The 15,443-nt window shown below is 43.0% G+C and overlaps 1 protein-coding gene across 2 annotated transcripts; it reads right to left on the reverse strand.

Moving 5' to 3' along the window:
• Positions 1-385: 385 nt before the first annotated feature.
• si:dkeyp-69b9.3 (myocardin) lies at positions 386-14,405 on the reverse strand. Of its 2 annotated transcripts, XM_037785128.1 has the most exons (16): positions 14,100-14,405; positions 13,116-13,263; positions 10,316-10,369; positions 9,196-9,251; positions 8,069-8,135; positions 7,229-7,354; positions 6,909-7,105; positions 6,090-6,230; positions 5,310-5,475; positions 5,021-5,189; positions 4,767-4,911; positions 4,076-4,660; positions 3,868-3,966; positions 3,591-3,728; positions 3,449-3,503; positions 386-3,369 (listed from the first exon to the last, which is right to left on the reverse strand). In XM_037785128.1, the coding sequence occupies exons 2-16, from the start codon at positions 13,168-13,170 to the stop codon at positions 2,942-2,944; spliced, it is 2,481 nt and encodes an 826-aa protein (XP_037641056.1). In that variant the 5' UTR covers positions 13,171-13,263; positions 14,100-14,405; the 3' UTR covers positions 386-2,941. The 2 variants fall into 2 exon arrangements, with proteins under 2 accessions (XP_037641056.1, XP_037641057.1); XM_037785129.1 differs by lacking the exon at positions 6,090-6,230.
• Positions 14,406-15,443: the final 1,038 nt, after the last annotated feature.

Below are 15,443 nucleotides of genomic sequence, written 5' to 3' on the forward strand. Positions count from 1 at the left end.
TGTTGATGGGATGTAGGTTTTAATATGAAGTATTTCAAGGAAAAATAAAATATCTTTTTAGTTTCATTTGATGGTCCTTTGCCTTATGATGATCATTGACTGGAGTAGATTATCCTCGTTCTCTCCACATTACAATACTGTGTCATTATGAAGATTAACCATCAAGCCATGTGGATTTTAGTTCTGCTTCATGGATATTTAAGCAGCATATTGGTGCAGATTAATATTTAATTTTACTTTATGATCATCAATATTTGATAAGACATCATTTAGGACAGTTTCTTGTGAAATGTATCAGTTATTTTCTTGATGAAGCAATCCACTTGTTAATCCTTTCAATGTACCATATTACAGCAATGAAGAAAAACAACAAAGAGGAACCAAATAGAAAATCTATTAAGACTTTAATTTTCTTAATGCTTTTAAATACATTTTTGGACAGTGGTTGATATCTTTTGCATGAATAAGTTACATAATAAATAAAAGCAAACATGTTATTTTCACAATAAGGCATTTATAGCAGCAGAAGTGGCCGACAGAGTCTCGGTTACCTGAAACTCCGAGTGTTTCCAGTTGACGTCCATCCTAACCAGCTTCAAATCTAGTTCAGGACACTTTTAAACCCAGTTTAAAACAGAAGTAGTAAACCTGGGGTTTAGTCAAACCTGTGAAACTGTCTCAGGGGCTTTCCAGGAACCTCTGCACCAGTGTTTGGAAATTAAATAAGAAACAAGAATAACACTGGTGTCGGCCCTAAAGCACTGGAAGTCACAAGAGGTAGCATCTTACTCTCCTGCCAATCAATTTTCTTTTTTTTATTCATGCAGCAGGCAATGTTTATTGATCGCTATGATTATCATAGCCATCCGTCCACATTCAGCTGCATTTTTCATAGTCTCTGTACTGAAAGCTGTACAAGAATTGCTTCAACATAAAGCTGTGTGTTGAAGGTTTGCCTATGCACAGATATCTTCTTCCGATAATTTACCAAGGCTGTCTTGCTTAGTAAGACACCGGTTTATCATCAGAACAAGGAACTGGCCGGCAGCAACACGTTAGCGTACAAAAAAAAACATGACATGATGACCTCAGATCTGCCAGTTTATGTGCCCTTTACACGAATCATATTGCACTCAGCACTTAACCTTTATCTTAACACAATACTTTGGAGACTGAGGACATTTTTTCAAAATATACTGGTCTTACAGAAGGACGTCCAGTTAGATATCAAATTCTACAAGTGTTCCAGATAGGAATGAGCCAATCAGAGCTCTCCAAAATGATTGATGGGACACAGCCAATTAAGGGCAGAATATAACCTCATGTAGATGAGATCTTGTATCTAAATTACATTTATCAGAGGTTAATGGCAGCTAACCTCTGTCAGATTTTTTTACATTAATGTCATTATGTTAAGTGGGGTTGAGAATGAACATAACTCACTGAAAGTATATTATGCAAACAAATAATGTGCTCATTTTTGTAGGACCAGTAAATCATGTAGAATATAAAAGTCACTATTAAGAAAATGGGCAGTTTTTACTGCATCAGCTTCAACTGACGAGCTCACCTCCGGTCATGCTACATATCCTCCAAACATTTTGTGCTAATTCTACAGTGCATTTTCTTTTTAATATAAATGGTCGTTTTGTGTATTAAAATGTACAGCAAAGATTTGACAATGTCAAATAATACATGTGTGGAATTAATTCAGACTAAGTGAACAGGTGTGGCCTTGGAGTTGGGTTATAAATTGTGCTAAATCTGGCTTTGCTAGTAGCAGGGTAAGCACCGTGCGGCGGGCCAGACACGGTTGGGGGTTAATCAGGGAACAAAATGACCACCTGTTTTTGCAAAGCGATGAGGAAACTCTCAGTTGTCTGATTGGCACATTTGTACAGGGGACTATTTTTGGGGCAGTTGCCTGATTGCTCTCCTGGAGAACGGTGACTTGAACAAGGTAATGTGGCTGTTCTGATGATTACACTTGGATAACTACACTGGAGTTATTGCCCGCTGGCAATGAGCCTACAATGAAATGTCTGGTCTGAAATGTGGACACAGAAATCCACAGCTTTTTTTTCTTTTCTCTGTGTCTTTCGTATCCCTTCACAGTTCAATCATACCACACACACGCACACTTAATTATAAGCAAATAACTACAAGTGCATTTGGCATTAATGCTAATAAATGTACATGGAAGCAGTTGGGTGTTGACACATACAAAACAGAAGCAGCCTTGTGTGCTCAGTCACACACAGTCAGACATACTGAACACACACATACTTAACACACAAGCTTTCACACACACACACACCGCTTGTTTGCAGCTTCTGCCAGCTTTCTCCCTCTGCATGCCGACTGTGTGTCTGGCACCGGGGTTAAAGTCTGGAGCCACACACAAGCTGCGTGCTCTGTCTGGCTTTTACACTCTCTAAATGGGCTTTATGAATGGCTAGGACTCAATGACTGAGTCAACACCAGGGGCCACACTCGACCCAATCCGACAACGGGTTTTGGAGATAAGTCAGAAACAACATTTTCCCAGCGCAGCCAGGAAGCATGTTTAAATTAATATGCCACCAGGTTTTCTTTTATTTTGCACTGCAAACATTGTGCTGCGGAGTGTGTCAATCCACAGATGTGTTGCTTGTTTGCCGTTTCTGGCTGAGCCCAATTGCTTTTAAACCGTGTCTACGTGTGCGTGTGTGTTTGTGCTCTCGTTGCCTCGTTGAAGTCATGTTTAATCTGTTCGCTGCAATGAATCCAGCTCTCGACATTGCGTGGAGCCAAGGACTCTGACAGCCTTTCAATGATGGATGGACGGACAGATGTAGGCCATTATTCACAATCTTGTGCCCTCAGTGGGATGCATGTTTGCCCCATTCATGACCATCAACACACCTACTGTACATACAAACAGATATATGCACACAAACCCTCACCACTGCTCTATCATTAGATCCAACACTCGACTGACATTCAGGTCTGAATCCAGACTGAAGTCTGACTCAACAAAAGGCGCTGTCGGTGGAGTAAGAGGGCGGAGACCAGAGGTCAGCGTTTCAAGCCAGTCAGCGGCGTCGAACGACGTAGGGGCCCGACGTTTCCGTGACTTCCCGGTGGAAGGCGGAGGGGAAGTGCAGATGAGGGGTGGGGGAGGAGCTGGGATCACCTGGCTGGGGTTTATTACAGCGGGAGATGGAGGGAGCTCCAGCAAGAGGGAGGAGCAAAGAGGCGAGGGCAGGAAGCTGTCGTCCTTGTGCTGCTGGGAGGCCTGGGGCTGATCGGCTTGAGGAGGAGGAGGCGGCGGCGAAGGGCCGGGGACTGAGTGGGCAGGGGATTTATGATCGCAGACACTGACAGAGCCTGGAAGAGAGATAGTAAAGATTGACACAGGACACTGAGAGAAATATGAGTGCCATTTAAGTTGTTAACTATTACTCACCAACACATGTCATGGGCTCATCCAGGATGTCATCTATGGACTGCCGAGGGTCCATCTGTGGCCAAAAGAAACACTTAAATGATCCCACTGTGCAAAAAATAAACTCTTGGTCATCTCTTCCTGTTCATCTACTGACTCTAACCTGTGCTTTCTGGATAGCCTCCTGCAGTTCCTCCTCCAAGCTACGAACACCGGGCAAGGTCTGAACTGGACTTGCTGTAATCTGCACCGGCAGCTCAAAATCCTGGCCAATCATATCACACGGCTGGCAGCAAAACACCTGATTAGAAAGCAGGGGTAAATGAGTTGACAGGCGGGTGATGCTCACATGTTTGACCAGTTTTCTAGATTGAAGGCCATGCAGCGTGCCCTTGAAAAGCGATTATCCACGATACGTGTGTATTGATTTGTGTGTTTACCTGCGTAAACAACACCTCTGTCTGTGCGTCCGTTTCTGGCTTCCCTCTGGAGCATCCAGGATCCTGTTGCAGGAACGGATGAAGGGATCCTCCACAAGACTGGAGGAATAATTAAAAAAAAACATGAATGATTGTAATTCTGGAAAGCAGTCATCCTGTTAATCTCCAACTCATCATAGACCAAAGATCCAAGCCTGTCTTTGCTCACCTCGTTGCCGGCATTGGTGGAGCGGTCCCTGGGCCTGCTCCGTAACCTCTCCCTCATCTCCAGCTCCACACTCAGCTCCTGCTGCTGCTGCTGCTGCTGCTCGTTCTCCGTTCTCCAGGGAGTCCCACACTGCAGGGGCGAGGAGGACGACATGGGTAGACTGGGACTTGGAGTTCCTGAGGCGGTGCTGGCAGGAGCCAGGAACACGGCGTTGGAAAGACACTGTTCGCCCGCCAAACTGACTGACGCGGCATTCGAGAAACCATTCGGCACGTTGTTCAGAATTCCGTTTTGAGCGTCACTGAGAATCCCGTTAGGAACTCCCCTGTCCGGGATGTACACCTGTTGGTTCGGGCTGCTGCTGGGCGAGTCTCGTCCAGAGCTCGAGCTGGAGCCGGGGCTCTGGCTGGGCGGCAGCGGGGGGCAGGAGGCGAGGGGCTCCAGGCTGGTACCCAGCTGGCAGAGGGGAGCAGGGGCGAGGCAAGACTGGGGAAGCTGGAACGGGCGGAGACGCTGCAACAGAGCAGGCTTGGTGCCGGAGACAGGGAGGCCTCGCTTACGCAGCTGCTGCCGCAACTCTGACACCTGAAGAAACGGAAGAGGTGAAGGTGGAGGGGCAAAGGACGCTTAAGAGTTTGTCTTCACCATGAATTGTAAATAATAGTTATCATTCTTTCAGTGCTTTTCTTACTGTTAGATCAACAAGATTTGCAGGGAGAGGCTCAGGCTTGGACGCGGGGTTTGTGTCTGTAGGGGTGTGGTTTGTTGTGGCGGGAACAGGTTGGGGATTCAGGGGCATGGCTCCAGAGGACTTCACAAGATCATTGTGATCTCCGCTGGAGGAATTACAGAAATATTAACTCACCCAAACTATCTGAGGAATAATATCTCATTGATAAAGCAGATATCTGCTTAGTTTACTAGTTGGCTCATCTGTTTGCATACCTGGGCACAACAGTGAGCTGTTGTTGTGGCTGTAGCTGTTGCTGCTGTTGCTGTTGCTGCTGGTTCTGGAGGATTTGCAGCTGGAGGAAGACCTGCTGCTGCTTCAAGATATGGGAGTAGGCTGGGTCTAAAGACTGGGTCGGAGTAGGGCTCTTCTGTTTGGCTCCTCCTGGAAATAAACAGTTGTTTAGGCTAAATTCAAACACATCTCCACAAGAGCGAACTTGATTTGACAAATGAGAGGAATTTTTTGAATAAATGTAGGAAAGTAAAAGCATTATATTGGTACCTCCAGTCCCAGACCCTCCTCTCTGGTCTGGAGGAATGTACTGGTGATATTTGAGTTTCCTCATTTTGGGTTTGGTGTCCCGCGGTTTCCGTGGGCGGGGGAGATGGTTGAAGTTGAGGGAGGGGGGCAGGGAGGAGGAGCAGGTGGGACTGGGAGGCCGAGCTGTCTGTAAAGACACACATTACTCACATTTTAACTGTAACCAGGTTCGAGTGAGTAATTCCAAGAGTGGCGTATAAAATATCGCAGAGAAAATGCCAAGTCGTTTCACGCCGTTTGACAGTATTTGCCCCGTGTCAAGGTTAAACTCTAACATGAAATATACAAATGCCTCACAAATCTCCAGATGACAGCATGTGCTGGTTCTGACATACAGCCATGCTGCCTGTGTGTGAATGTGTTAACCTACAGGGCAAATACTGAGCTCCCCCAGAAGTGCAAATTGACAGTAATGAATGCAGAGCAGCTTAGAGCGGAGCATTGTGTTTGACAAAACAGACGAGTGACCACCCTGTTAGGTTGAAGACCTCTGCAGTGCTCTTTAATTTTTATGCTGTAGCAAGCACATACACTATCTAAATGTTGCTTTTCTTGCTGAAAATGTCGTATTGCCACATGTAATTTGTTTGCATTTTTGACATTATAATGTTATTTTGAGGAGTCATGAAAATATTCCAAACAATAGAAACCCTTCTGAAATTTAAATGAGCCACAAATTGAAAAGTCAAAGCAATGGGGATTTGTATGTGACAGCATTAGTAGGCACTAACCCCACATTACCTTTGGCAGCAGGGGTGTGGTCTGAGAGGTCAGATACATCCCATTTGGTCTCCCAGTTGTTGCCATGGAGTTTGATTCACTCAGTGTTACACTCATAGGTTGCCTGATGCCCTCGGTTGCCGGGAGCAACGCCAAACCAGACTGAAGGCAGAATATCAGATTATCAGAGTTGACATATGAGGCTATTTATAAACTCATGAGTTTGTTAATATTCACTTTAATGTCTTTATCTGAGCTTATTGGTGTGAATTATTTCCTTGTTGCTCCCAAAAAACAAGAGTCTTAAAGAGGACCTATTATGCTCATTTTCAGGTGCATACTTGTATTTTGGGTTTCTACTAGAACATGTTTACATGCTTTAATGTTAAAAAAACACTTCATTTTTCTCATACCGGCTGTGGTGCAACACCTTTTCACCCTCTGTCTGAAACGCTCTGTTTGACCCCCCCTGAAAAGCCCAGTCTGCTCTGATTGGTCAGCTAGCCCACTCTGTTGTCGTTGGTCAACCAAACCAAACTCTTCAGACTCCACTCCAGCTCCGCTCTAACTAGCTTTGTTTGAGGGCGTGCCAAACTAGCCGCCAGGCAGGTATTATGTAAATGTGTTACTTGGTGACATCACCACAGTACGGAAAAAAAGGCAGGAACAGTGTTTCTGTAGGGGAGAGTAACTCCCTTTGGCGTGGACTTTGGGCTTTGTAACTTTGCAGACCTTTTACATGCACATAAAACGATATAAAACACAAAAGGAAAGGGAAAAAGCACAAAAGCATAATAGGTCCTCTTTAATCAAAACTAAATCTCAGTGCCGTTTCCTCACCTGAGCATGACCAGGGCTGTGGTTAAGGGGCGGGCCCAAAGCTGAGAAGTCGCTCAGTAGTTGGTCACCCGAGAGCCCTGTCAATGAAGAAAAGGCTGGTGATTGGTGAACGCCACATTGCTCAGCGGGCGAGGAGGAGGGGCAGGAGGAAATGTCATCTTCGAAGACATCAGCGGACAGAGGGAAAGAGGCAGGGCCTGAGGAAATGAGAAGTGAAAGGAGGTAAGGTCAAAAGAGGAGGAGGCGAGATTGGATGGGAAATAGAATGTGTGTGACTTTGTTCTGTGTGTGCCGGTGCATGCAGATGCGTGTTGACTCACGGTTCTCCAGGGGCAGCGTGCGTTCGTGCTGTTGCTCCGAGGGCCCGGGCGGACGTTGGATCCTCTCAGTGAGGTCCTGCGTCTGGCGAGCCTTCTTCTGCCTCTGGGCGCCACACACAGTCCTCTCTACAGGGGGAGAAGGAGAAGGACGGACGAATGGCGCAGATAAGTGGAGAGATGGGGGGACAGATGGGAGATCAGCAGAGAGAGGGAGGAGAGGAAATTGGAAAGAGAGAGAAGCAACAGGATTTCAGAACATATGTGATGTGAGCATGCACAACAGTGTTGCCACAGGCAGTCAGTCCCAATTCAAACCAGCAGAAGCAACAACAAATATTAAACACTCCTGTCCACAGGGAGATGTGCTCCCTTGGATATGAACACACGTAGAAACACATTCACACAACATTTTTTAAAGGGCAGAAAGGAAAATCAGATAGTTTGAAAGGCCTGATATTATAATAATAATCTTTTCAAATTAAAAGGAAGGTTAAAGGGAGAGAGATAAAGAGAGAAAGATGTCAGTAGGCTAAATGATGACTCTGATCGCTGGAGGGGCGGGTTTATCATGCGCTGTCAATCACTGATATGTTTGCAGGCTGCTTAAAATGCAGAGTTAGAGTGCGGGCAATATATATTTAACTGACAGCTGATGAAACACCGAGCCCATTGCCAGATTTACACACTTCATTTCCTCGCACTGTACTGTACAGGGAGCGGAGAGCAGATAAGATACAGACACAAAGAAAGAGAGAGAGGCAGGGAGATGTGTCACTTTGCTGGGAGCAAACAGGGTAAAGCAGGAAGGAGACAGCAACATTACTGTAGGCAGGGCATCACCTTGTGCAGTTTCAGTATTCAGACCACAAGGGGGCAACTTCTGAGCGGGACCGTCAACAGTTAGACGCTGCAACAGGAAACAGCAGGTCAAACCAACAGCCAGGGCCCACAGATTACAATGCAGTTCATTCAGGGGAAAGCTACATAAAACTTCAGTATAGTCTGATGAAATACTAATGTACAGCAGTGTTTCCCCCAGAACATTTCCAAGGTCTTTGAAGATTCACCACTGAAACCACCCTTACCAAAAATAAGTTTATTCAAGTGTGCTATTAGTATACCTCTTTTAAACTTAAAATAAGAGAGTACATACCTTTTATGTACCTATCTGAGATATACTTAACAAAATTAAACTTAAGTATACTTGGCTTATACTGACAAGTATACAGAAAAGTACGTAAACTTGGCTCATACTGATAAAGTATATATATAATATAAGTTAAAGAAAACTTACAAGTATACTTGCAGTAAAAACTTTTAAACTAGTAGTTTACTGAGAGTATACTTTAAAGTGAACTTTCATAAACTAAAAAGTGGGCTACAAGTATATAACTAGTAAACTAACAGTATACCTATAAGTTCACTCGTAGTATAGTTCACTTCATAGTATAGTTGCAGTACAAAATACAACTTAGATGTAAACTAGTTGTCTTCTTAAAGTTTAATATTCTTACACTTAAAGAAAAACAAAAGTGGGCCACTTTAGCCCCAAGACGTATTGAAGTAGTACACTTACAAGTATACTACTAGTACATTGATATTAGTATACATTATATAAAGTATACTTGGGAAATATACTTGAACTTTACTTCAGTTTACTTGATAAAATAAACTTGAAGTATACAGTTTTTTCGTAAGGGCAGTACAAATGGGTCTACACAGAAGACCATTAACCCATTTAATGGTGGATGAAACACTGACCTATACTTAGTCATTTCTCACAATTCATAAATGTGGTCTCATCCTGTTCTATCAAATATAATCAACTATACAAATGAATATAAATTTTAAAAAAAACATTTGTGTCGGGAAAAATGTCTTTATATGGCAGCTATACTGCATCAAAATCAGTATTTGATCTAAATGTCATGCTGCTGTATATCTTTGAGAAACTGGATGCTACTCACCAGAGCTTCACTCTGGTTTTTCTCTGCTTTTTTAGGGGGACAAGCAGATTTCAACCCTGCGAAAACAGACAAGAAGTGGTTAGATGATGAAATGACAATGCAGCAGAGGATGCTAGCATAGTAGAGGAACAACTCAGGTGAACCAGTGCATCAACAAAGCCCTTTCAGACTTCAGCTCATCTCTCCAAGTTACAGCATGGAGCATCTGAGGCGCTCTTTTGTGTTGGCAGGCATCCGAATGTGCAGCGCTTCTTGTGCAACCTGCTTCAACCTCAGACAGCGAGGAGGGAACTGAACCAAGGTGCACAGCCTGTCTACAAAGATAGTTTTTTTTTGTATGTCTACACTCTAGACTAGTCTTTATCACAATTGCAGCACAGATCTGGATAAATTCATGTGTATTTTATGTGTATAGCACAATTTGTTATCTGCTTAATATTCAGAACATATTGTTAGTTTTGTTGAAGACCTACAGTGGTCAAAACATGTTTGCTTTTTTAATGATTTAGTCACTATAATAAAGGCTTTTTAATATATTTCCTTCTTCGTTTGCCACTTGTTTTAATATTTTTGAGTGCCTGAATTGCCTTCCTGTCTTTCCTGTTTTTTCCTCCGTTTTCCAAGAGCACCTAACACGTTTTTGCTTTACGGTTGAGCAACCATTATACTCTCTTTCCAAGTTTTGGACATAAATTATCTTGGCAAAATCAATGCATGTTATCTGCAATTCAAAACTCACGATAATAATAATAATGAAAGGATGCATACATTTACATCTCTGATACCTGCTGTATGTGTGCAGACTTATTAATGTGAATATAATGAGAATTTTGCATCATGTTCGTGGCATAAATGTTCAAGTTTATTAACGTTGTTTGGTTATTGCTGGAATTATGGAATTAGATATGCAGTAATAAGTCAAAATGTAATTAAAGACAAAATGTAGACACCCAAACAGTGAAATCAAGGGAAAGTAAAAGCTGATCAATATAGAAAAACCTTTTACAAATCATGTGCCAGTGGAAAGAAGTGACCTGAAGATGATTAATATGAAATCCTCCCTGCAGTCATAGTGTACATGGATCAATCTCACTGTAAATGATACACATCATAGACTAACCAGAGTCTGCATTGATTTCACTCTGCCTCCGGTTCTGAATCCTCAGCTGCAGGACTGAAAGACAAGAGTACAGATTCAAAAAATGATGAAATATTAAAGTTACACTGATGTTTGATTTGAAGGACAAATGATCCGGGAAAAAGAAGTGGCAGACACAGAAAGGTAAGAGTTGAGCATTGCACGGTCACTGTTAAATGATATGGCTGTGTAACTCATATCACCCCATGACTTTGCAAGGCTTATAGATTATATATCTCCCAGCATGCCTGCACACATCTACACACCGCACACATTAGCATTCAGTACATACACAGACAGGTGAAGCAGGGTAGGGCATGATACATTTCAGTGAGTTTTGAGACCTGAGAGACCTGATGAGGGAAGGGGAGGGCTGAGGGAGGTGGGAGGGGGGGCAGTAACTATTTATCTCTCAGTATGTCTATTTCTGTTGGTCCCATCCCCCCTTCAGCTGTCCCGCTCTCTCCACAAGCCTCTCACATCCCGTCTTCCTCACGTCATCCTCATTTGTGCTGCTTACTATACTACCCTCTCTGACGACCCAAAACAAAAGTTCAACGTTGTTAAAATCTGGATTTAAAGCAGATTAACGCTCCGTGCTCTGTCGTCTTAACAGGTTAGGGAAGCAGTGATTATCACAGTTTGATTTTAGTGTGTGTAGATTGTTTTGTATTTGAACCGGAGGCCCGATACAAGTCATTAATATTTCATGTTTTATGAATTTTTCACCTCCTCAGGCTTCTTAAAACTCAGATGTGATGAGGTGTTGCAAGTAGATTTTTCTATTAGGGTTGGGAAGGACTGCAACTGACGATTATTTTCATTATTGATTAATCTGATGATTGTTTTCTCGATTAATCGATTAGTTGTTTGGTTTATAAAATGTCAGAAAATGGTGAAAAATGTCCATCAGTATTTCCCAAAGCCCAAGATGACGTCGTCAAATGTCTTATTTTGTCCACAACTAAAAAGATATTCAGTTTACTGTCATAGAGGAGTAAAGATACCAGAAAAAAAATCACATTTAAGAAGCTGAAATGGAAGAGTTTTGACTTTTTTCTTTAAAAAAATGACTCAAGCCGATTAATCGATTATCAAAATAGTTGGCGATTAACTTAATAGTTGACAACTAATCGATTAATCGTTGCAGCTGTACGTTATTTTAACATAAGGATTACCACATTTCTATAAGATTGACCCTTCACATCTAGCATGTGTCTACTCTGTGACATTGGAAACACTTCATGTCAATGGTCAACAAAAACAGATACAATTGTTAACAATTAAACAATGAATAAGAACTCATATCATACAATGGCTGCTGGTTTTTCCACAAAGGATCAGCATCAGTTTGATGTAGCGGCAGACTTTATAGCCGAGCAGAGACTCTCAGCTATGTACATACATGATGTCAAACAGAGCAGCTGCCCTGAGGAATCACGTTTTCCAGCAGGTGTTTGCACACCTAGGGGACTGCGTCTGTGTCATTTCCCCGCCTCTCTATTTTACCAGCCGTTAACGACAGCTGCCTGGGAACACAACAGCAGCCGCTACAACTTGTAGGGAAACTTGAATTATGCAGTTAAATAGGAAGGTTGTTCAATGCTGTTTGTCACAAAATGCCAGTTGCCTCCTGAAAGGTGTAATCAGTACAAATAATACAGCAGATTATTAAGATCTGTGATATCATTTAGAATTATTTTCAGCTATTCTTTGTCTATTTTTGCCCTCGACATCTTAAGACTGTGAGAGGATATCATCATCAATAACTCAGGATCTTTTTTCCAAACTTTAACTTTGATTGTTGCTTTTTTAGACATGCTTATTTAATGCTATAGACATTTAAGAAGGGATTTAAAGGGGACATATCATGCTCATTTCCAAGTTTATACTTGTAGTTTAGGTTTGTACTAGAACATGTTCACTATGGAGGACGGAACCAAAAAACATAAACAAATGAATAAATAAATGACTCGATAAATAAATAAATATAACATTAAAATGCAGCAAAATAACATTTAAAATAAATGTAGCCATTAATTAATTGATAAAATGTGACATAAATTGATATTTCTGTTTTAATTTGCTTCTTTATTTATTTATCTTTGTATTAATTCCCTTATTTATTTACTCTTCTGTTTAATTTTACCTTTTATTTATGTATTTATTTTTATTCAATTTTAATTATTTTTTTTAATTTATATTTACTTATTCATTTTTGCATTAGTTTTTTATTTATTTTATATTTATTTTTAAATGTATTTATTTATTTATTTCTGCAGGATTTTCCCATAGCATTTCACTCCTTATTTATTCCCCAAACTTATTTATTTCTGTATTATTTCCTTTACACATTTCTTTATGCATTTCTGCTTCATTATGCAAATGAGGGGGCTGTCACTCACTCGGGCGGCATGATATTTAGAAGGGTTTCAATAAAAAGGCGCTTCCTGATAAAGGCCCACTGTCTGTTTTCCCATGCATATCAACAAACACGTCATGGTTGAAGTGTCACACGGCAACATGCATAGATCTTTAGCCTCTATTCAAGACATCTCTGAGTATCAATCACTAAATCCATTCACCATGATCAATACCTTCACTCTATTGATCACATGATAGACAACGTGACTGACCAGCCAATAAGCCTCATAAACACTTCGCCTCTACATATCGATGCTAATGTTGCCAATTATGCCCCGAGATGTAAAGCCATTGTTGTGGGGAGGGTAAATCTTTCTCTCCTTTAATTGGAGCTGAGACTCCTGCAGGATTTCCTCACCTGAGCGGAACTTGTTCCGGATGAGAAGCGACCTCTCGGAGGCCAGTAGTGTCATGGTGGAGGAGGAGGGCGGCGGGGGGGAGTAGAGAGAGGAAATTCCTGGTGTCACTCGACCAGGAGGAATGGACCCCTCTCCTTGTGTCTCTCGCTGGTGCAGGGGAGCAGAGGAAGCAGGGGAGCAAGAGAGACAGATGCTTGTTAATCCACTGATAGACACAAACCGATATTGATAGAGGCACACAAAGCACAGAGGAGATAGATGGAGGGGGGAAATAGAGACGCAAAGCCTCTCAGACCTACAGGCGGACTGAGCACTGCGGTGAGCTGCTCTGGCATCGGCAGGCCTCCCTATAGACGGCCTGTCATAATCACACAGAGAGTCACAGAGGCCCACCCACAGAGACACAACTAACGACACAGAGAATTAAACAGACAAGGAGGCTTTTAGAGAGACAGAGCGAGGAGGAAGAGGAGGAGAGCGACGGAGACAAGAGCCCCAGCAGATACTCTTAGACGTCAGGGCTGGAGGACGCTGATTGTGACGGACAAACATGAACTCGCAACACCTACAGTACAGCACACACACTTACTCTGTGACAGCAAATGTGTCATGCACTAAAAGAAGAGAGAGCTTGGGATCTACATAAGCTGCGTTGGTACACACACACATACAACCTATTAACAATATTGATTTGAACTGCTACAGAAGACCCAAAGGAGGCCTGTTTGAAGGGACACAAACAAACACACACACACACATGCTGTATAGCTGAGGTTATGCATACTAAATCACCACAGTGCTCTTCCTATTCCCAAAATGCACACACACCTCACTTATTTACAGTCAAAAAAAGAAGGCCACTCACTCATTAGTGCAAGCAAATAACAAGCAATTGATTGAGATGTCTGGCTGACACAGGTATTATTTCACACAAGAAGGCACTGCGAGAGAATAAAAGCAAGAGAATGAAAGAGAATACTTACAGGAAGAGAGAGAATTGAGTCCCTTGGGGGGAAATTGGAGTGGATTTAAGATTAAATTGAGAGAGGAGCAAGATGGAGGAAGAGAGGAAAAAGAGAGGACTTCGTGGTGCGTTTAATGACGATTTCTTTCTTTCATGTTCTTTTCATATCCTTCTACACTTCCCCTAAAGGTGAAATGCTAAGAGAAAGAGGATCAGTGGTTCCCTCGTCCCCTTGCGATAGAAACTCACCCTCTCTACCTCTGCCTCGCTCTCTCTGCCCCCCTCTCTCCCCATCCGCCCCAAAGCATCCTGGATCCTTGGTGCCAACTGTGAGCGACTGTCAAACTTTACCCCTTCCCCCCTCCATGGCCTCGTCTCCCCCCTCCCTCCCTTTTAGCAGCCATCCACTCCCCCACCCACCCTCCCTGACATCTGCTGACTGATTGATTAAAGAACAGATTCAGAGACAATAAGCACTTTTGTGCTTGTTTGACTTCGGCGAAAAAAAGTCGACTCACTGATGACGCTAGTGCAGTTCCTTAATGTGAGGAAGCTGAATTGCCACATAATGTGATGGATATAGAAAAGTGAAGGCAGGATAAAGAGACAGTTTATTACACGGCAGCGAGGAAAAGCCCCGGAGTGTTTTGGACTGGCATCAAATCATGTACTGCAGCAGAACTGCAGGCTCATATGCTCCTGTCAAGACACCTTTGGGTCAGCCTCTTAAAGTGATTTAGCACTGTTTGCGTGTGTGTGTGTATTGCGTGCACGCGTGTGTGTGACACCACTGAGAGTCACAGGTCAGTAAGTCAGTGTCTGTCAGCATATACTTTACAGTATGTATCAGCGCCGGACGGTGCCAGGCTAATTCACCCGGGTTTCACCTCAAGCTTCCAGCTTGGGTGAACATGAGAGAGAGTGTGTGTGCATGCTCTCTACATGTGTGTGTGTGTGTGTGTGTGTGTGTGTGTGTGTGTGTGTGTGTGTGTGTGTGTGCCTTTAGGGCTGCAGAAGGGGGGGGGAAGTGGGGGAAGTGAGGTTGTAGCTGGAGCACCTGTTCAGTCGATTTGACGGACAGGCTGGCGTGTGCTGGTTCAGCAGGTCGTAGAGAGTGGGAGACAGAGAGGGGAGGTAGAGAGGGGGAGGCAGAGGAGAAAAAGTTGGAGAGGAAGGGGAGGGCTCAACACTTGGGGAAGTCTTTACTACGGGGACAGGAAGAGAGCCGATACAGGGGAAACTAGATGGGGGAAAGGGAGTTGCTGCCATTTTATCTGATGTGGAAAGAAAGACTTCTAATCGGAGAGCAGAGAGATAGCACTGCACGGGCCAATTACGGTTGCCATGGCACAACTAATGGAAA

The sequence above is a fragment of the Sebastes umbrosus genome, chromosome 11 (assembly GCF_015220745.1).
Source record: "Sebastes umbrosus isolate fSebUmb1 chromosome 11, fSebUmb1.pri, whole genome shotgun sequence".
NCBI classification, from domain to species: domain Eukaryota; kingdom Metazoa; phylum Chordata; class Actinopteri; order Perciformes; family Sebastidae; genus Sebastes; species Sebastes umbrosus.

Coding starts and splice junctions, on each gene's coding strand:
- si:dkeyp-69b9.3 (XM_037785128.1), bottom strand. CDS start 13,170: ATGACACTACTGGCCTCCGAGAGGTCGCTTCTCATCCGGAACAAGTTC. Junction 10,370..13,115: donor CCGGAACAAGTTCCGCTCAG/GTGAGGAAATCC, acceptor CTTGTCTTTCAG/TCCTGCAGCTGAGGATTCAG. Junction 5,190..5,309: donor AGGAGGGTCTGGGACTGGAG/GTACCAATATAA, acceptor GTTTATTTCCAG/GAGGAGCCAAACAGAAGAGC.